Here is a 22,687-nt window from a genome sequence, read left to right on the forward strand (position 1 = left end):
GGAATCGCATCATTCAGAAAACAAAATAATGCTTATTAAATATCCATGCTTAGAAAAACTACAAATCCTACAGTTCACTTTGTAATATTCAGTCACATGAGTGTAGCAGTGGCAGCTAGAACTGGCAGTTTAGTATTTTTGTACACTCAAGGCTTGTCACTCAGTCTGTAGTCTTTTCATCACTGGCATGTGCTGAGCCTGAAATACTAAAAACACATGATGCACTGTAGATTATCAGCATTGAAATGTAGCAAAGGTGACACATTGTAAATGTGGAGACATAAGTACAAATGAAAGGGCCCCACATTAAAAACATTTTAGGGCCCTCCAATGTGTACCTTACACTCCTAGGCCCCAAAACAGTTGTGGAGTCACTTTGCCCTACTGTTTTCGCCATGGATGAAGGCATCAGTGTGTTAAATGATCTTTCTAGTTTTAAGTTGCTGTATGATGCAGCCATGGATACAGAGCAATAAAAACACCAACTTTAATTTATACAAAATACTCTTGAGGTGTCTTTGTAAACTGTTCACACGCTGTTTTACCTTTTTACCATTGTGGACCACTCTTGGTTGTCTAAAAACCACCAAGGCTTCAGCAAGCATTCACAATGGATATTCAGAAAGCTGCAAAAACATGAGGGCGCATATATTGACATCAGGGTGACTTTGAGATCTTAAACACACATATATGTTAAACAAGAGTGGCAGTGGGGCTTATCTACTTTCACCAGTGCAGTAACCCAGTCACAAGGTATTTGTGGTCAACACAGCTAGAATAATAAAAACAAATTTCTGATTAGACACTGAGTTACTTCATGAATCCCCTGGTCAAAATATAGTATGTAAAAGGTGCGGTCCCATTAAGGGGAGTAATAGTCTGGGAATAATAATGGGAAAGTGGTTACTATAGCCTCCCATCATCTTGGAGTTACCTTTTCCATATCTGGGCCTTATTGAACTATTACATTGACAAGTTGCAAAGTTATAAGAAAATAAACACCTTTAGCCAAGAGAGCTACAACAGGCTAAACAGAAATGAAGTCCATCCAGACTTCACCATGCTCTAATTCTCATAAAAATGGCCACGAAAAAAAAAGTTAAAGGTAAAATACACAGGAGATTTGTAGATTTTTTTATATTAAATAAATGATTTTATGTGTTTACCATTATATAAAATTGGTTATATTGCTGTACATTCATGTTAGAATTGTGTAAATATCCAGGTACTTTTAACTGAAAGCAATTTTGCAACATTTTCCAATAATATTGTTCATGGAAATTATGTTTCAATGTTACCATAATGAGAAAAATGTCAAATATATTCCTTTTCTGTTCAGGTTTTTCTGTGTGACTTAACGAAGAAAAGGAAAAGAGATATAGGATGGGTACCCGAAGACCCATGAGCCGCACATCATCTACAAATGGGAGGTATTATGACTCTCTAGGAAGCAGCAATGGCAGTGCCAGTGAGAGTGAAGACAGTAATGGGTCTGCATACAGTCCCCGACCAGACAGTAGAAATTACCTGCTTAATGTGAGGCCTGAGAACAGGTAGGATTGCATTTCTTATGCATTTGGTAGAAATTGTTTGCCATTAATGAGCAATCAGATAAAAGGTATATATAATAAACAAAGCTTATTTATGTCCTCTTGTAATTAAAAAATGATTCTGTTCAGATCAGTCCCAGAGTAAACATAGTCTACAGCTAAAAAAATGCAAAGCTACTTCTTTTGCAACTTTTCCTACACACCAGCTTTCTGATTACAATGCCATTTAGTAGCAGTTTTGTTGACTTCTTGTTACTTTTGCTCTTTTGCAAAAGGACCTTTATGGCAATAGCAAAAGGGGATATCCCTGGCTTTTGCCACCTGCTGGTGCAATTTCAGGTCCCGTGATTATCACACTGCCATGTTTCTGAGCTACAAATGCCTGACTCATGTGTGCCACCTGTCACACTTAAGCTTGTTTGTCACTTAGAACTACAGCAGAAGTTACTTAACCGATTAATGCATGGGGCTCTGAGTCCTGAGTTTTGTGCCACTTACTTCTCCTGTACTTTCTCTTACTTCTTGCCAAATGTGTTCTAGCATAGATTTAAAGATATAGTTGGAAGATTCTAATATGAAACATAGTGACCTAATGACACTGGCATGTTTGCCTGGCAAAACATTTACTTCTAGCTTTCTAATAAAAGCCAACTTACTTGAGCTCCCTACCCAAGTAATACTCCTGTGTGAGCTATAAACTTAATTCTAGCTATAGCAGGGCAATCTACTGGTTCTAAACTAATGCACCTAGATCCAATAGATTTGTACATTAGTTCTGTGGGCAAAAACCCCAAAGGGTCATGATAAACTGTATCTAGTAGCAAGTCTAAAGCAACTAGACCTGCCATGTAATCTTGAAAACATTTGACCACTCTTTCAAGCAGATACCTCAGTTCAGTTTAGTAGTAGAAAATTCCACTGCATTTTAAAACCCTTAAGGGTATATAATTGCCTATATGAATAAAAACCTTCATAGAGATATTGCTGATATTGTTGCAGATTTTTCAATAGCCTGAAAATGGTGCAAGAATATGAGAGAATCACAAGAAAACTTGGAGTTACAAAAACCATTTATTATTATTTATTATTATTATTATTATTATTATTTATATAGCGCCATCAATTTACGCAGTACTTTACAGAATAGAGGGGTACAAAAGACAGAACAGTTAACATGTACATATAAACAATTCACAAAAATGGTTTGCAGTTACATTGGATGAGGATCGGAGACACTAGGGGGAGGGCCCTGCTTGCAAGAAGTCTTGGATGCAAGAGTGAGAGGAGGTGATGAGTGAGGAGGAGAGAAGGAGGTCATGTGTAGAGCGAAGGTTACGTCTACACTTTAACCCAAAATGCCAAACTCAGGGGATTCCCTTGCAGCCTACATCTGGGTTTATTTGTATTCACAGGGCCAAGATGATCCTACAGAAAACCCAAAGATAGCTGTTAAATGAACATGTTAGACAATCCAGCTTCTCAACTGAGGTGCTAAATCAGAACACTGACCACTTAAACAGAGGTTGGCAGTACAACAAATTGTGGTAGACTTCACAGAGCAAGCACAGCTAGCCCAGCATACCAAGCGCAAGAAGAGACAAATAAACAAGTTCACCATTTTACTATCCCAAACCAGCAACATCCAAAGACAAATTAACATGGCACCTCAGAACATCAAGGATATGCGTGTAAAAAATTTGTCAGACAGGGAACACACTGAACCAGAGAAGTACTACATAGCTAAGTAACTAAAGTACTCCATGCCACCATGGTATGTCACAGTGGTGGATTTCATAACGGCCACAGAATTTTCTATCCACAACAACAACAAGCCTGTGGATGAGGCTGAAATCATTGACTAAAAAGTGTGATCTTTTGTTAAACCTTGTCCTTCCAACGTAACTGCAAGAAGAGAGAGCTCTGAAATCACTTACTGTAATCTGTAAAGGCAGACCTCAGCCGCAGAATCTAGCCCCATTGGGAACTCCACAAATCCACAAATAGGCCAACAAAAATATTGTAAAAAAGTAGAAAAACCTTCACTCTATACCATCATCTCTAAAGCTTTACTTGTTTCATATCCAAACAACACTTAATCATTGGATATGATTAAGTGTTGTTCAGACACAAAATTAACATCTTAGCCCCTTTACTTGGTAATGCAGTAAACCACATTTAGAACTTTGAAAGATAAAACTAGATATGAATGAGACAATGGTGTCTTTAGATGTGACATCTATATTCATATGCATACCTACCACAGAGCAAATTAAAACTGATAAAACAACTGAAACAAGAAAACACCCTCAATAGCAGAGCAAAGCTCAGCCAGGCATGTGTCTCGACACCTCTTAATTTAAGCATAAGAATATCTTTTATAGACAAATAGGGGCTGATTCACTAAAGGTCGATAAAATGAGTGCTATTTATAGCATGCGTTGAAAATATTATCACTTCTTATTTTTTTAGAGTTAACGATCAATTCACTAAAAGGACTTTTGTCTGAATTAATAAGCGATGTTCTTGGCGTTATTTATCTGGCGATGAGCATTTTTAAGCAATATTTTAACGCATGCGCGATAATTTCCGATGCGTGTGATATTTTTCGCCGCACTTAATATTAGCGCACAGGATTACGCAGGTAGCAGTTACTTGCTGAAAAATGACCATTTCCCTGAAAACACAAGCATGCATCACTCTAGGAAGATCACATACTTGAAAAAATCCGACTGCAAACTCCATCTTGTCACCACAGACAATCACCAGCTGCAATTTTGTCCAGTAACGCCTACTCCTGGGAGGCATTAAGTTTCACAGTAATTATCGCCACATTTTACGCGCTTAACGCTTCATATGTGTTTGTGAATCATGCGTTAGTATTATTTCTATGCGATAATTACTGCAATGCGATACAAATAATGCATTGCAATAATGCGCTTTTTAATTCATGTGATATGAGTGATAATGCATGCGAAAAAACATTGATGAATCGGTACTTATTTATCGCATGCTTTTTAATGCAAAAAAGTATGCAATAAGCGTTATCGACCTTCAGTGAATCGGCCCCATAGTATTGTATTGGAGCTGCACATATATGCAGTCGGGGAGCTTACCCGATTTATTGTCCCTTTATATTTATCCCTTTGTGGCAAAATCTTTACATGGAGCACATTAGCCCATGAACTTCAGTGGACAAGGACATAAAGTTCAAAAGTAAAAAATAAGCAATAAACTAACATTTTTATGGGGAAATGTTCTAAAAATCATAAACGGAAAAAAATTGCACAAATAAGAATTTGCATTTCACAATGTAATATGCTTCATTAGACTGTTCTTGCATTGCAAAATTTAATTGTGTATCGCAAACTTTGTAAGGCATGGTTGAAGGTAGCATAATCTTTTGGAGCTAACATAACTTTTTAATTAAGAGATTTTATTACATACACTGTGCATTGTCACAAACTATAACATTTGCAATCTTTCTTCCACTGTTGTAAGTGGTCACTTAACAGTTTCTGCATTCACAGAAGCTATATTAAATTCACTCAAGGGCAAATTTGTTTGCACAGAGGCATTATGAATATTTGTCCATTGCCGACTTTTATTACATTCCCCTGCTAGACTGTGAGATATACTTTAAAGGACAATGAAAGGTTAATATAAATTAAAAGTAAGTCTAAAGGCATTCTTTTTAAGTACTTACTGCATATCTAAATTCCCAGATCCCTGCTTGCTTCTCTGAGATATGGTGCTGGCAGCCTACAGCAGTGTGAAGACTACAGTGACATCACTGAAATCTCTCTCCCCTTCCTGTAGGCTGCCAGCGGCAGCCTTCCTATTCTCTGAGCATGCGTGTAACTTGATCCTGTCTCCTGTTCTGAGCTACACATGCCCACCAGCCAATCAGAAGCTGATCTGGCAGAGGGGAGGGAATGAAACACATGTGCAGTATGAAGCAAGGAGGGAAAGGAAGGGAGAATACCTTTTTAGAGATGGCTGCCTGTTCTAGAAAATGTGAAGTAAGTGTGACTGAGTAAATATTTGATTAGGTGAGCCAAAAGTGTGGCGTTTTTACTAAACAATAGGAGGACTATTGGGCAGTATGCTTTTTAAATTTTGACTTGCATTCTCCTTTAAAGAGAGGGAAACCTACACTAATCAGTTTTAGTTTGATTCCCACCACCCATTGGAACATAAACCAGAGGTTATCAAAACTTTACCACAGATTTAAAACTGTGACAACCACTGCCAAATCAAAGGAATACAAAACTTCTCAAAGAAGCTTTCAATACTTGCAAATACCCAAACTCTGTATTTGTCTACACCACTGAACCTCAACCAGTGGCTCGGGGAGCAATATGTTGTTCTTGGTGCCCCCAAACTAGGTAGTTATTTTTCAATTCCTGAGTTGGTGGCACGTTTTACTACAAGATTTACTACCAAATAAAACCTCCTGTAAGCTGATAATGTGCATAGATGCACATAGAGGCCTAATAGCCAATCTTAGCCCTTATTTGGCACCTCCATAAACTTTTATGATGCTTGTGTTGCTCTCCAAGTCTTTTTACATTTGACTATGGCTCACCAGCAAGAAAGTTTGGGGTCCCCTGGTCTACACAGTACTGAGGTCAAACAGCAAACCCAGAACAAAACACAGAAGTGAGGCTCATAGCAGGCAAAATAAAATGCCCATCCCTTACATGGCTGATATATTGGAATAAGCATTTTAAACAAGCATTGCATTTCTGTGTTTTTTCAAGAGGCAGATGTTGGTACACCCAAAAGATCCAACACCAAAGCACAAGAAAAGTTTTATGGTATATGCTGTACAGTGCAGAGTGCACAGATCTATGCATTGGGGGGAGACTAACTGACCACTCAGCAAATTAATTGCCCAACATAGGAGTGCTATCATATTAGGACAAGACTGAGCAGACTATCTACGGAAAAAAGACACAGCATATTTTGGGCCAAGAGGCTAGATAGTTTGAAAGAGGTGTAAAAGTGGCATTTATGCCAAACTGGAACAAACCATGTCTAAACAGGAAAGGATATCTGAAATAGCACTAGGCATCAACATACAATGGCAATTTTAGCATCTAGCAATTTGCCAACAATTCATGCTTCCAGTCATGTAACTTGAAAAATGAATACCTGCCTCAACAAAACTTGTAGTTAAATTGTGACTGGATGATACACCCTGAAGTTTCAAATAACACCTGCCTAAATAAATTCAATGGAACCATTCTGAATGGATAATTTCACAAGTATTTAAACTGGTCGGGAATTCCCTGATGCTCAGTTTAACTAAAGAAGATGCTTGGATTAGTGTTGAAATGTTTCATGATTACTCAGCAAATCCAGTTAATTTAGACTTATCACAATGAGATATATAAGAGGATATTTCAAGTAGGAAAGATTGCCTGGGGCATCCAGACTATAATGTGACCTAAGGGCCAAGCAGCTTTAGCAGCTCTGTATTCAGGATGCCCTAAACTCTTTTAGCACTTGGAGGGTGCAAGGATTGACATCCTTGCAAGAGAACTTCTATTAAACATATTTATATAGACAGAAAGTTAGCAATTGAGTATACATAGTGCATACCATGTCAAACTGCTTTAGGACAATGATGTTTTTCCTACTCTGTGCCATATGAATAGGGGCACGTTTGAATTGATAAACAAGTGTGCTGTCATCTGTATTTCTACTGGAAAATGTTTCCCCATATCCAATATCCATGCACACTACATGGCAAGAAAGTTGGGATTATTGTGTGTGTGCACTGAAAAAATATTTTGTGTGAAAAAACATACATTTGTACTGCACACACCAGTTTTTTAAAGTGCGCATGCGGTTTTAAAAAGAGGGAACATTGCATGTATCCCTATATTATTATATGGTATTGTCGATATGTATTGTTCAAGTTATTTTATACAATCTCTGTGCATTGGTCACACTGTGTATCTTTTATTTCAGGGCTTCTGTGGGGGGGGGGGGCGGGTGCTGAGGACTAATTTGTTCTCAGGTTTTGCTCTTCTGCTATAAATGATGACTCAGCTGTTATTATAGTGCACATTGGCTTTAGTGCTTTATGAACCATATAATTTACAAAATGATTTTCTTTATCTTTTTTGTACACTTATGGTGTAGTTTGATTTGCTGACTGATTGCTCTACAGTACTTAGGATTTCTCACTCAGTGACATAAAACGGTCTCTCCATTTTATAGAGCATTTTTCTCTATAATGTCATGTATCTGTTTTAGGGCTATGACTGTTCTCCTATTCTTGAGCATGGTTAAAGAGCTGAATATTTGATTGCATTTGCCAGTAAACATGTCACTCATTAGTTTACTTAGCTCCTCAGATGAACTGGTTTAATTGCAGCCGCTGTCTTGGAAACATTTCCCACAGATGCTTTCTGCCTCTGCTGCAACTTAATCTTTAACTTACACTGGTCAATCTGTTATTAGTCTGGAAAAGTTTTACAGATGTGCTGTATAAAAAAACATATGTTGCTACTATCTACTAACTTTGCACTGCACTGCTGTATCATGCAGGAAAAGCACTCGTGATCTTGGCAAACCTGGATGGTTACTTGAGGTCACTGATTTAGAGACATCTTGTGTTCTTTCAGATTTGACATCTAGTGGGACATGGAACACCCCTGAGACAGGACTAGATTACACTGTGATAGCAAGAAGTAGTATAGGAACTAGGCAGATGCGTTACACTTCCTCTTGCATCCTACCCCATTTACTGTTCCACGCATGTAATGATACTATACTCCCATTATATGATTTATCTAATAGAGAAATAATAAACAAAATAAATCCACTCAAATTAGAGTAGGTTAACATACAAAGTTCTTAAATAACTAATAACAGACCCAGACTGGCAATCTGTGGATTCTGGCAAATACTAGAGGTGCTGCTATAAGATGCCATAGGCAGACACAATTTATTGGGCTGGTGGGGGTGCTATTTGGGATTCTGTGTACTTGAAATGCCAGGGCCAATTTGAATCCCAGTCCAGTACTAACTAATAACAAAATGTAACTGCTTATGCAACAATTCTCTACATGTTATTTATTACACTTGAGGTTAGCTCTAGAGCAAAGTGTCATAGTAGACTAATTAGTATCTTCAAAAGCAGTAGGGCCATTCTCCGATCTCAAGGGGTCAGTGAAGGAGTCAAGTTTATAGCAAAGGCTGAATAGTTCAGTTCATTCTTGCAGTACTGGAATTACCCAGGCTCGCTTTCTAAACTACAGATACCGTTTGGTTTATAAGGTGAGCCTGGAAACCATAGCACTGCATTAATCTTAAGTTTTTACAAGCAAAACAGTTTTAAACAAAGATAAAGCCCCACAGGATATGCTTAAAGGTCTTTGAGCCTTCCCATGAAGCAGAGTTTGATGAGTTAAAGTGCTGCCCTTTTTCTGCTAAAAAACAATTCTCTGTGGTCATTGATAGACTTGCTGAAATCATCTTAGAAGCCCTGCATTACTTTCTAAATTAAAAAATGTAGAATCAGAGACTGATCTGTAAAGCAGAATCACTCTTATATGTTAGATGTGCATATAGGACCTCCACTGGCTTGTATCTCTACTGGAATGATTTTATTTAGTAGCTATAGTGATGAGCAAAATAATTTGCCAGGCACGGATTCGCTGAAGGTGAAAATTTTCACCACAAGAAAAACTGCTGCTGTAAAATAAATGCACATTGTTCCCAATGACTTCAATGTATTTTGCAAATTTTTGACATTATGTTCCGCAGTTTCTTGAATTTTTTTGGCAAAGCAAAATGGGACAGATTTGCTTATCACTAACTATGAATATCAGATGCTATATTTATTGTAACCCTTATATTTATGTTGTATTTTTATTATATTTATTTATAAGTGTACTGTGTGATGATGAATTTACTAATATAAATGTCTCCATTTATTTTTACTTTCATTAAGTCTTCATTTTGTTGCCATTTATTTCTTTGTGTAATGTGTTACATTTATTTTATTGTCACATTTTTAGTCCATATACAATATATATACATATGTTTGTATTGATACTGTCTAACCTGTATGTTATATCTGATTTTTTGCACCAGTGATTTTCATTTATTCTTTCACTTGACTTATATGTGGCCATTTGTTCCATCATGTTTGTTTCATTCTCATATAGTGTGTTCACATTAAAGGCAATGGTATGATGTCATCTGTGTGGGACAAGGAACAGTAACACTAAAAAATTAGAGTGTTAGAGTGTAACTAAAATATAATGTACTGTTGCCCTGCACTGGTACAACTGGTGTGTTTGCTACAGAAAGCTACTATAGTTTATATACATAAGCTGCTGTGTAGCCATGGGGGCAGCCATTAAAGCTGGAAAAGGAGAAAAGGCACAGGTTATATAGCAGATAACAGATAAGTTATGTTGTATGCAATGGGATTCTACACAATGTACTGTATATGTTATCTATTATGTATCCTGTGCTTGAATGGCTGTCCTCCATTTTATATGAACTGTTGTTGAGTTTTTGAAACACATTAGTTTTACCAGTGCAGGGCAACAATACATTATATTGTCATTCCTTTAAAACACTTTTGTTTTTACTGTTTGCTTCTGTAATGTTGGCAATAGCTGGGGATCAACCATTTTGTTACTTAAACACATGCACTCTAAAGGTGGCCACACACGTGGCGATCTGCGATCGCACGAAAGATCGTCAAACCCGCCACTAACCTTCAGGGCTGAAATGGCAGATAAGGAGGTAGAAACAATAGGATTTCTACCTCCTTCTGCCGATTCAGCCCTGACGGCAGATTTTGCTCAGGCGCCTTCTATGGCGTGGTTTCGTACGATATTATCGGTGCATGTATGGCCAGCTTTACATGCCATGTCAGTGTGGAATGTTATCTGGAAATTCAGCTTGTACAAATGTAAATATATCTGTTCAAACAATGCAAATTTTAAATAGACCTGAGGTGGTAACTGCAGAGCGAGACTCATGTGAAGAGAAAATGCTGAAAAAATGGTTAAACCAAAATGTAGCATTCAGGGATAGAGAGGAATGTACATGTGGAGTAATAAAAAGTGTAAAGGCTCCTTTTGTTCTTATAATCCATAGTGGCCGATCAGCAGGCAGCAATTTACTGGTCAACTATTGGAAGCAAATGTCTTATTGGTTGCTATGGGTTATTGCACTTGGGCAAACGTTGTGCCTTTCATTACATTTAGGGGATATAATGTACTTTGTGATCTATAATAGAATAAAAGTAATCAAAAGAAAAGACAGAAGTGCAGTAAAAGTTCCTGTCACCCTATAATAAACTGACTGTTAGTGCCTGAGGTTTCTGGAAAGGATCCTGTGTAAAAGCAAGGCTTGTATTTATTCTATTAAATGTATTCAGTAATATTTGTTGACAAAACTCATTTTCCCTGGGGATTTGGTATTTTTCTGATTATTTATAAATAGGAACTGCTATAATGGATGCTATGGTCCCCTAAAAAGCATGCTTGAAAAACATGTTTATGCAGTCTTGTTTTTGCTAGGTCACTAGATGTTTTGCACTTATGTAACTGTGATGCACCCATTAATGGGCAATGCCAACATTCCCCTTTAAATACAGAGGCTCAAGAAATATAAAGCTACAAACAGCTACAGCCAAATACTGCAAAAAAAAAATCGCATTTGAAGTATTGAAAACCCACACCTGAATAGTTGTGCATGTTGGTGTCCATTTATACCACAAAACTCTCAGAGAAATTCTGGTAGCTGGTTGAAATCATCTTTTCTGTGTGCAAGATTTCTAATTTTCCTTCGTTAAAAGGGAAATGTTGGCAGCTTTTAGATGGCTTATTTTTTCTTTCTGATTTGTCGCAGTTTTGTTGCATAACAAATGGGCAAAAATGTGCTTTTGTTCTGTGAAAAAAAATTGTGTTTTGGCGCAAAAAAATCGTAAAAAAAATGACCGCTAGTAAATACCCCCTAAGTGTTAGGGGTTTATTTATCAAAGAGTAAATTAAAAACTTGTCACAATTTTTAAAGTAAGAAAATTCCCTTTGATATATTTGTTGGAAGTGTTAATGCTACTGCAAACCTAAAACCCTACTAATCTAGACTTTTATCAACAAATTGCCTTGGAAAACCACTCCTTCCAGGATAAGAACAGACGTGTTACTTGCTTTGATGTTTGATAACCTCCAGCTGCTCTGTATCCCTATTGTTTTCCCAAAAACAATTAATATTCACCCCCCATGTAAATGTAGTTACCTGTTTGCAATACAATTACAGACTGTTTGTACAGTTGTGTAGACTTATCATCTAAGCAACATTTACTATATTTTATGCATCCTGGAATGCTAATAAAGGCAATTACACATTTTACATCACACACTCTCTACAATATTCACCCTTAACAACCCCATAGTAATGAACAGAGGTGGAATTTCACTCTGGTGAAACAAACTTTAACTTCACTCTCTGATAAATATGCCCATGGGGTCAGATTTATCAAAATGTGAGATTAGAGCTCACCCCAGAAAAATTCACCCACTTTCTATTTATTCCTATGGAATTTTAAGAAGAGTGTTTATCAAATGGTAAACTCACTTTCTCACCCACTGCACTGGTAAATATGCTTCTGAATATCATATAGGAATGAATAGAGAGTGTGTGTGTGAATGTTACTGTGTTGAGCTCTGATCTCACATTTCAATAAATCTGCCCTTGGCGTTAGTTTGGCATTAAAGAAAAAACACATCTTTCTAAATAGGCCAGTTATCTCTTTGTTATGGATTATGTTCATGGTTGTGATGCATGGCATTAGTTTACAGGGACAACAGCTTCAATTTTTTCTGTTTTGTTGTATTTTACACTAACTTTTACACTCACACAGCTAGATATAAACCCCTAACTGTTCTTCAGCTAATGCTTCTCTGCTTAATGTTTCCCAAATGTGCCGGTTTTCTGCTTGCTCCAGTCGCTCCAGCTTCAGTCGGTACTCAAGCTATACACCAGGAAGGTAATGACCCTGCTTCATAGTCTGGTTGTTTGGGTGGGAAGACTATTGAAAATAGTTACATTTTTACTGGTACATGGTTGTATAACTTGCGTAAAGAGCAGTTTTACAAAGCGTTATGAGTAGAATGTTATTATTGGGAAGCAACCATTATTCTGTGACAGCTAAATAAATGTCAACCTAAATGTATTCAATTAATAGATCTTTACACCTCCTTATCCTAGGATTTTTAGTTAACATACTAGCTCCACACACAGTACAATCCCCACTTCTCAAAGATGTGCAGTGTGTCCCTTACAAAACTGTGTGGGCTTTGCCATGCCATTGCCATGCCTTTAGGACTAAGCATGGTTTATAGCTTTTGTCACTTGCCTTCAGGCACATTGCTAAACTAAACTGTATATCTATCATCAGATATAAGTTTGCCAGCAGCTGTGCCAAGATCTGCCTGCTTCTCAGATGACTTCTCATACTGAACCAGTTCTGCTACTGTGCTCTGTTTGTTTGTCCAGAGGAAAGCAATCCCATAGCCGAAATCTAAAAGTTACTATCAAATAGTATTTCTCCATGATAAAAAAATTCTGACTAGGCAGCTATTGTTACAGTTCACACCCAATTTCAGTTAAATGTACAACAACAGTGACTTTTGCAGTTACAGCTATTAAGTCAGGCCTTCAAAGTAAAGCATGCACGTCTTGTTCACAATGCACTACCATGAAACTCCCCTCATTTACCAAGTGTTGTTACTGTTTTTCCTAGGAGCACATTTTGCAGCATCATCTCTCAGCTGACTGAGGAGACACAGCCATGTTTTGAAACCACGCTGAAACCCAAAGCAGTGTCGGCGGGATGTGATGCTAAATTTATTTGCATGTTGTCAGGTAAGCATTGAGGAGGTGACACAGGGATTCTCTCATTGTTTAATACCACTTTTAGTAATACTACTTAATATTGTTACATCTTTGTCACATTAGAGCTTCAATTTTCATATATTTTTCCTGTTAAAATTAAGGCTCTCAATGTGGTTTGTATGCCTATAGTCCTATAGTCGCTTGCCTTATATTTTATATCGGGAACAAGCTGCCAATGACAAATGCAGTTGAGGTAGAATAGTAGCCTAATTATTAAAGGTCAACAACTTGTGAAAAACTAAAGTTGATTATGTGAAAATGTCCTATTTGAGTAACATGATAGCACCTATTTAGAAAAAAAAACACAAAGAAAAAAAATATTTGAATGGGGAACAAGCTACCAATGACAACTGCTAGTACTGGAAGACAGAGCTTTCTTAGAAACAGAGATATTATCTGTAGATATCATCAACTTCCTCTATGCAGTCTTTTCTCTAAATCAGCTGCTATGCTTTAGAAATACAGTATACCTTGCTTGCATACCCTGTTTTAAAGGACATGTAAAGCCTACATTTGCCTACAATGTGTATCAGTTGGGCACGTCTCCCCCACCCAAATGGCACCATTTGTACTGCATATATCCCCTCCGTTTGCCAGCACCATCACATTTTCCTAAAGCAAATAGCAGCATTCACCCAGTGGCCATTTTTCCTCTGATACATAATCAGTTACATTTAAATCTGCTAACAGCATACACACACACACAGACCCTTATTCAGCATACATTTCATCAGGAATACAGGCTCACACAGGCACAACTGTCTCTGATAAAAGTTCTGCTTTGTTTGAGCTGAGCTCAGGAGAGTTGTTTGGGAGAAAAAAATTGAAGCAGGCAGCTAGAGCTGAGTTTCTATGGGAACCAGCAATGCCATCACTTTACTGGCTGCTAGACTGGGGGGCGTGTTTAGTAATCTGAGCTTAGAACAACTGAGCATGCCCACAAGCCAACAGCCAAGCTGACTCACCTGTTTATAAAGAGTTTTTTGCAAAAGCTAAAAAGTAGATGTCAGTGTAGGAATGGAATTTCTTTAAATAGTTAAATATACCTCAAAGCCTTACTGAACTATCCTTAGTTATAAAATATTGATAATGTTTTCTTGCCTCTGTAAGAAATACTGTAATAGTAATAATTCTAATAACTAATGCCGATAATATTTTGTAAAAGTTGAAAGTACATAAAGTAGTATTTATAAATAGGAAACATTTCAAAAATCACATTTTACTGATATAATTTATTTTCAAGAACATAAGCAATGATTTAATTCATGCAGAACATGCTTTAGTGCATTCTATTTGTTCGACAGCTTTCTAATAAACTTGCACTCCTATAGATCTTTCTGGGACTGCTAAGGCCATCTAGTTATGTCATTTTAAATTAAACGAGATATCTTTGAAAGCGCTGTACGTGTGAGATCTAACTGGGACAGCCAGAGAATGAAATGATGCAATTTCTGGTTCTTCTCTGCTGTAAGGGTAATGGATAGGGCTGGGCAGGGACCTTGTGTGAAGTGATGGAAGCTCAGCTTTCAAACACTGACGTCCACTAATAAAATATCTACTGGCACAACGTGCTGCTTGTACTGGGAAACATAAAGTTCTTTACAGAGAAAACTTTAAAGAATAGATTCTCCATTAAAGAGTAAGTATCATGGATAAATGTAATCAGTTTTGTCTCATAAAAATATCAGGGCTTGAACTAGGGGTAGGCAGCAGAGGCACCTGCCTAGGGCGCCATTTGGAAAAAGGGGAGTGAGAGGCCCAATTGTAGAAAAAAGTTTCATTTTGGTTTTATTGTCCTCAGTAAATCAATAAAAGCTAATTTTATTTTCATTTCCTCCCTGTAAGTTGGTCTGTGGCTGCTAAACAGTGTGTAATGGTGTGCTACTACCATGGGGTGTGCAGAGATTGCCTTAGGAGCCAACACCCTTTGGTTTGACAGTTTCATTATAGATGCCCCTGCTCTGTGCTGTCATTGCTTGATATGGAACTTATGGAAGGTTTTGCATTCGTTATGTAAACTAAAGTTTAGGGGCTCAGTGATATTGCTGTGGGGCCCAATAATCAGTAGCAGTTCATAAAAATAGTAAAAAATAATGTGTTAAAAAGTCAGTATGTTAATTACAGGGGTCAGTGGAGATTAATTGTAAGTTACACAAGTTTATTTGAAAGTAACGTAAGTTTTCATTACATAAATTGGGCCCAATAACCAGTGATTCTCACTGCTGGAAAAGACATATAGAAGACTCTGATATAATTCAATAAAGAGATCCCAAATTAAACAGCTGACATTATTCTATAATAAGCAGTTCATTTAAATAGTTAAAATGAATAATTAAAGTGCTAATACGTTTTTTAATTCATGGTGGTCAGTGAAGTTTGTCCCTGCAAAGCTTCTCTGCATTATTGTTCCATAAGTTTCAAGGCAACCCACATAGTTTTCTAGGCAGTTTTTGTGGAGGTGCATAAGTTTTGTAATCATTTTATACATAACTTACACAATTTGCATAACTTTTGGCCCCTTATGGACAAAGATTTCCTGGGGCCTGGCACAACTGTACCCCCCTTCCCCCCCTATGGTGGCCCTGTCGAAACATACTGGAGTGAATGATTTTCTGGCAAATGTTACAGCTGTGCAATTAGTGTTCCCTTTTAATCATTTTTAATTCATAAGGTTGTTTATGCAGCGCCCAATAGCAGCAGGCATCCAGTTCCGGGCCTACAGGAGAGGGTCCCTAAGGCAAGCCCCCACTGCCAATTGCCTTACCCCAACTCCCCACCCTGTGCCCCCCCCTGACTTGTGCACTAAATCCTCAACCAATGTATCAGAGCGATTTAGTGTGCCAACGTAAATAAACCCCAACCATATGGGAATGCAGGCAGGTGCCTCTTCTGTGTATCTCAAATTCTGGCACTGCAGACAACCCACTATATGACATTTTCAAATCTGGTTAATTAGAGTTGGTTTTGGTTTGCCCCATTTAATAGGGCTGGTAACTTTTAATGTCAGGATTCATAGGCAGTTATAAAATGTGAATTTGTATGATTTCTGCAGGATATCCAGAACCCGAGGTTACCTGGTATAAAGATGACGAGGAGATGGACCGATACTGTGGTTTGCCGAAGTATGAAATTTTCCGAAACGGAAATCGGCACACCTTACAAATCTACAAGTAAGTGTTTTAATGGTTAATAAATTACTATGATAAAATAAAACTAAACTATGATATGCATATGCCATTTTTAAAATGGGAGGATATTCTTATTGCCCTAGCATAAAGAAAGAAATAGTGTAATGCAGGGAGCAGTTACTGACAGACTACTCACTTTTAATAAAGTGTGGAATGAGATTCAAAATAGTCCCTGGCACCCACAGGTCCAGTAAATAGTGAATAAGCAATCTCACAGCAGCCCATCCCATATACCAGAATCTACAAATTGCCAGTCTGGGCCTACTCAGTCAAACTTGCTGCCCTGTGTGGCCCTGGCCTTTGAGTGCCTAGCAGAGATGATTTAATTTGAAGTTGTGAAACCTTGTTTATTGATTGAAACAAAGCTGGTGGAATGTGAGGAGCTACATTGCGTGAGTAATACGTTAAAATAATGAGTTTGTCAGCTTATTTAAATTCATAGTTTACATTGAAAGATTGTATTGTTACTGTGATGTAAAAAAAATAAATAAAAAATCAGGGTTTGCAAAAATGACTATAACAAATTTTTTTTTTACATTGCCTCCAAAGAAAATTTGTAACCAGGGATTTTTAAATGCAATGTTCTGTCACTTCTATGACACATAATAAGTCATTACAAGATCAGCAAAATCTTTAGCAAGTTATTGATCCAGCAGGGTACAACAGCTGCTTTCCTGGGCACAGAGACAACACGGCTGAAGCAGTTCCACCCTAGGGGGGATGCCACTGTGTGTTAAATTGTGGGACCACCAGTGATCCATACTTGCCCCAGGTTAGCCTGGGCTAAACCTTCCGACTTTTAAATAGGCATGTTAATTTCCACTATGTAGATTTATAAACAGACATTCTGATAAGCAACAGGGGTATGTATAATACAGCAGTACAAAATATCTAACAAATGAGACTTAGGGCTCTGGCACACGAGGAGATTTGTCGCCGGCGACAAGACGCCAATGCTAAATCAATGGAAATCGCCAGCGTCAAAACATACGAGGCTACTTCAAATCGCCTGCTGTTTCAAATCGCTGTTAACTGTTGAGTGTACCATGGGTAGCAGATCGCCTGGAGATCAATTCGCATTAAATCTCTTCGTGGGTATTGTCGTGACTTGTCGCCAAAGCGCCAGGGGGAAAAAACGCAGGCGACAAGTCTCCTCATGTGCCAGAGCCCTTAAGAAAACTGGAACAATTAACCAAAACGTGGTGCAGTTAAAACATAATTGTTTTATGTAAAGAAAAAAACATTTCAAACATAAATAGCCTGATGCATTTAGTGCTTGAAGCGGGCACAAAACACTATAGCCTATAGTGCATGCGTTAGGCACGAAACACGTCAGGCTGTTTATGTTTGAGATGTTTTTTCTTTTAATAAAACAATTATCTTTTGACTGCACCACGTTTTGGTTAATTGGTCCAGTTTTCTTAAGTGCCAGCCTTGTTTTTTTCTCATTTTTGAGGTATTTTGTTTTGGAGTTTTCTGTGGGCTGAAGGTTTTTGAGGTTTGAGCACCTGGACCCCACATACTAATAGGGTGAATATACGTTTTAAACCAGTCGGAACTTTTTTCTTTATTAATTTGAGATTTATCCAGTGTTAGGCTGGACTGTATATGGTACTTTTGTTACTAAATAACTGTAAGTATATAATTGTCCAACTCTTTTCTCCCTGCTTGCACTACACATCTACACATCAAGGAATAAGCATTTGGATGGCTGATAGGGCACAGAACTTCTGTTGCGCAAGACTTAAAGTATCTCACCATAGATCAGGATATTCAGAGCAGTCTAACACATTTTGAGAAATTGACACAAAATCAGCATTTTGTAAATGTGTCACTTAATACAATAATACAATACAGGAGTGCTGCTATCATAAGGCAAGGTGAGAACAAAAAGCCACTTCCTGGTAACTCTAAGAGATGAAATTCTGAGAATTTTGGCTCTTCTGGTGCAGGGAGCACTATTGTGCTCTCTGCACTACAGATACAGCCCCCCCTGCCCTGTTTCAAAGCCCCTGATACAATATGAATAAAAAAGCATTTTTGGGCAATTTTTATAGACATTAATCCATCCTATTATCTTTGTCCATACTTAAGAATACATTATCTCTTATACATTATCAATAATGGTTTATATCACTTAGTTATCAGTGTTTGGTTACAGTATAATTTGGATGTGAGTGGATTTATTCACAATACACAGAGCATCACTATTTTCTATTTCCTTTGTATTTGAATGTGTCAGTTTCTTGGTTTCTTGGAAAATAAGCCGATACGTTGCAGTAAGAAAAATAAAGAGTATGTTTCTTGGCTTGGTGTGCCTTCCTTTTATCAACAGAATGTCCTGAATTAATTGTGTAGAGTTTGTAAATTGATGCAGGTCATTCCTGCAATAAGGCCATGTGGCAATAGACCATTTGTTTGCATTCATGAATAAGACATTGTGCAGGTCTAATAATCCTCTGGCAAGCCCTCCTAGACTCCAAAACAATTTTTCACTGGAACCCAATTAAAGCATTCACTGGCACCAGTTAAAGCATGTTGTAGGTAAATACAATACAGATATGGTATCTGTTATCCAGAATGCTTGGGACCTGGGGTCTTCCAGATAAGGGATCTTTCTGTATTTAGGGCTCTGGCACACGGGGAGATTAGTCGCCTGCGGCAAAACTCCCTGTTCGCGGGCGACTAATCTCCCCGTGTGCCAGAGCCCTTAGAGCTCCATGCTTTAAGTCTACTAAAAATCATTTGAACATTAAATGAACCCAATAGGATTGTTTTACCTCCAATAAGGATTAATTATATCTTAGTTTGGATCAAGTACAAGGTACTGTTTGAATATTACAGAGAAAAAGGGTATCATTTCTGAAAATTAGAATCATTTGTTTAAAATGGAGTCTTTGGGAGATGGCCTTTACGTAATTCGGAGCTTGCTGGATAACAGGTTTCCGGATAACGGATCCTATACCTATACATTAATAATAAATAAGACCTTTTGCCCAAAAAAATGACCCCCCCATATATTTAAAAGATCCCAAACAAATAAACATAAATCAAAAAAAGGGTTACTAAAATTGTGTAAGGGATAAATGGAATGCCTCTTAGGAAAAAATGAAATGTTTTGTTATAGTCAAATGCTAAAAATATATATACAAGACAAAGGTAAAAACCTTGCCTCAGGTGGAAGTGTGTGGCAGATTACCAGAGGTGAAAATAAGGTATTATTGGTAAATTTAAGAATTTAAGTTTTGTTTTTTAAACCAGAAATTACAGTCTTTTAGTGCACAGAGCACAATTGCACTCTCTGCACTGGCGACAGGGTTGGACTGGGTCAGCAGTCCCTTGGCGATCCCGCAGGCTTGTCCAGGCCTGGGGGTGAAGGGAATTGGTATGTGGGGTGCAGTGGTTTGTAATGGGGGATGGGGTCCTCAACAACTGAGGTAATGGTCCCTGTTTAGACCCAAACATATCAGTCTAACACTAACACTAATTTTCCCTTCCCAATACCTTTTATGCAGGGGGCGAAGGTGTGGCATTGTGAAGGCTGCTTCATAGTGGTGTGGGGTGCAGAATTGTCATTGGGTATCTGTGTTTTAGAGGAAAAGAAAAGCATAGAAAATATGTTCTAATATTGAAGGGTAGAAGACCTGGGGCAATAATAGGGAAGAATTTTATGGACACACTCACTAGCAAACAAAACAAAGAAAGTGAACAAATAAGAAGGTATTATGAGGAATTGAGATTCTGATTTTGTATCTACTGGTTTATCTACTGTGTATCTCATGGTAAAAATGTATTATTTTCCTAGGTGTCAAGAAGAAGATGCTGCTATATACCAAGCATCAGCAAGAAACAACAAAGGAATTGTGTCTTGTTCTGGTGTGCTAGAAGTTGGTACAATGACTGAATATAAAATACACCAAAGGTGGTTTGCTAAACTCAAAAGGAAAGCTGAAGCTAAGATGCGTGAAATTGAGCAGAGCAGGAGGCGGGTGAAGGAGAACTTAGAGGAAGGAGAAAAACTAAGGGCATTAAGCCCAGAAAGAATTCAGAGAAAGAGAAGATTCTCAACAGAAAATAAGCAAGAAACTGCTGCTTCTGTATCAGAAACAGAAGACTTAATAAAGGTCCATATTCCAGACCCAAACTCACGACTGCAAGAGGAAGTATCCAGTACAGTGCAGCAACCACAAAATGGAATGAACGGGTTCTCAGAACAGGATAAATCTCAAGAGGAAGCAGTAGTCACAAATGGCTACACACTTCCTGAGAATATAGAGGATAATGGTAAAGAATTCCTTGCCTATGTCTATGAAACAGTGGAAGTAATAACAAAAAAAACAACTGCAAAAGAATCATATGCAAAAAAGAAAAAAAAAGAAGATGATCCTCCTGTTTCTAAAGCAGAAACAAAGAAAGAAGAGGTTTCACCTGTTAGCAGTCAAAAGAAAGCAGAGGGCATAAGTCCAGCTCCTAGGAGATCACGCATTAATAAGGATCATTCTAGGACAGCAGACGAAAAAATGGAAATTCAGCCAACTCCAGTTACTGCAAATCGAAGGTTTGCAATTAACACTGCACTTCCTAAAGTAGGGAAGACAATATCAAAAGATACAAAGAAACCAAAAGAATCTGTGGCACCTTCAGTTAAGGCAGCAGATTCCACCAGCTCAAGAAAAGATCCTTTGCCACCAAAGACAGATGTCTTTTCTTTGAAGGACTTGTATTTTGGGGAGTCAATGCAAGTTACACAAGAGGAAAAAGATATTAGACCAGCTCATGAAAGAGACCAGAAGTCAAATGCTGAAATTAAAGTCTCTAGCGCTAAGCAAGATGTAGGTATTCCAACAAAGTTGGGACCACAAATGCAAATTAGTGAGCCACCAAAAGCAGCTCCAAGGCGCTCCAAAGAGCAAAGAGAATTGCCTTCAGGCAGTACGCCCCCAAAAGCAAGCACAAAGTGTGATGCTTCAATTAGAACACCCTTAGAAAATCTAAGGGGTCAGGAGGCAAAACCAGTTTGTGAAGTTCTACAGCAACCCATATTAGAAAGCATACCAGACCCTTCTTCCCCCATTATATCACATTCTACATTTGACATTCCTGAGCAAAAGCAGTTGGAACCAGTTCCATCTCTGAGGCAATCTGAGAGAGAAAGCCAAGAACCAGAGGACTTAATTAAGAGCAGAATAGCCTCAGAAGACCTTCCTGAAGTAAGTTTTATCTTCTTGTTTACTTACCTCATGCAAACATTTTTTCCGTATCAGTTAATCTCCAGACTATAACGCAAAAGGCCCCTAATTATAGCTTAGGCATTTATGCGTTGGATAGATTCCTATAGCCATGATGACATTTTTAACGACTGTTCCAAACAGAATGTCTTCTTGTGCCTCTCTTTTGTGTAAAAAAGATTTTTATGTGCAGCATATCTTCTGTTTGCACAAGTTTTAACCATAAATGTTACACACTGCTTTATTATTGATACACTGACAACAGGATTAGTCTATTCATTATGGATTTCTTTGCAATGAGATTTTAATCAGACATTAAAAAATGTCACATGATGTAAAAGAAATTCTATTGCATAACATAGTTGCAGATGCAAAATGCATACTTTTGTGTTCAACACTGTAAAATATTGCTTTTTTTTTAGCTAGTCTTACTTTTAATAGAATACCCTCAGTGCTCATGCATCTGTGAGAAATGTAGAGAAACCAGCAAATAAAGTGCTAGTTTCATGACAGTATATACAAATGATAATCTAGCTAATTGCTAGAAACTGACTATCACCTTTTGGGACAAGATAAATCATTAAACTCTATGCTGTCAGAGTTCTGTCAACAAGGGGTTACTGTCCAGAAATAATCTTACATACCAATAGAATAAAGTCATGGAAGTGAACTCTCTTCATCTTTCAAAGTAGTCATGGGCTTGTGCCGGCACAAACATAGATGTATTTGAAGTGGCTTGTAAGCAGGTGTTGCAGTTCTTCATCCCTTGACTTCCACTGCATTGGAG

At 37.7% G+C, this 22,687-nt stretch overlaps 1 protein-coding gene across 2 annotated transcripts in view; it reads left to right on the top strand.

Moving 5' to 3' along the window:
- alpk3 (alpha kinase 3) overlaps positions 1–22,687 on the top strand; it is a 64,606-nt gene that overhangs the window by 16,953 nt on the left and 24,966 nt on the right. Inside the window, exons 2-6 of one of the 2 annotated variants that reach the window (XM_004915975.4) lie at positions 1,340–1,553; positions 12,535–12,576; positions 13,333–13,454; positions 16,537–16,654; positions 20,478–21,882. In XM_004915975.4, the coding sequence (XP_004916032.2) occupies positions 1,384–1,553; positions 12,535–12,576; positions 13,333–13,454; positions 16,537–16,654; positions 20,478–21,882 (1,857 nt within the window). In that variant the 5' untranslated portion in view covers positions 1,340–1,383. The remainder of the gene's footprint in view (positions 1–1,339; positions 1,554–12,534; positions 12,577–13,332; positions 13,455–16,536; positions 16,655–20,477; positions 21,883–22,687) is intronic. The other variant, XM_002934570.5, reaches the window with a different exon arrangement.

Source organism: Xenopus tropicalis, chromosome 3 (genome assembly GCF_000004195.4).
Source record: "Xenopus tropicalis strain Nigerian chromosome 3, UCB_Xtro_10.0, whole genome shotgun sequence".
Taxonomy (NCBI): domain Eukaryota; kingdom Metazoa; phylum Chordata; class Amphibia; order Anura; family Pipidae; genus Xenopus; species Xenopus tropicalis.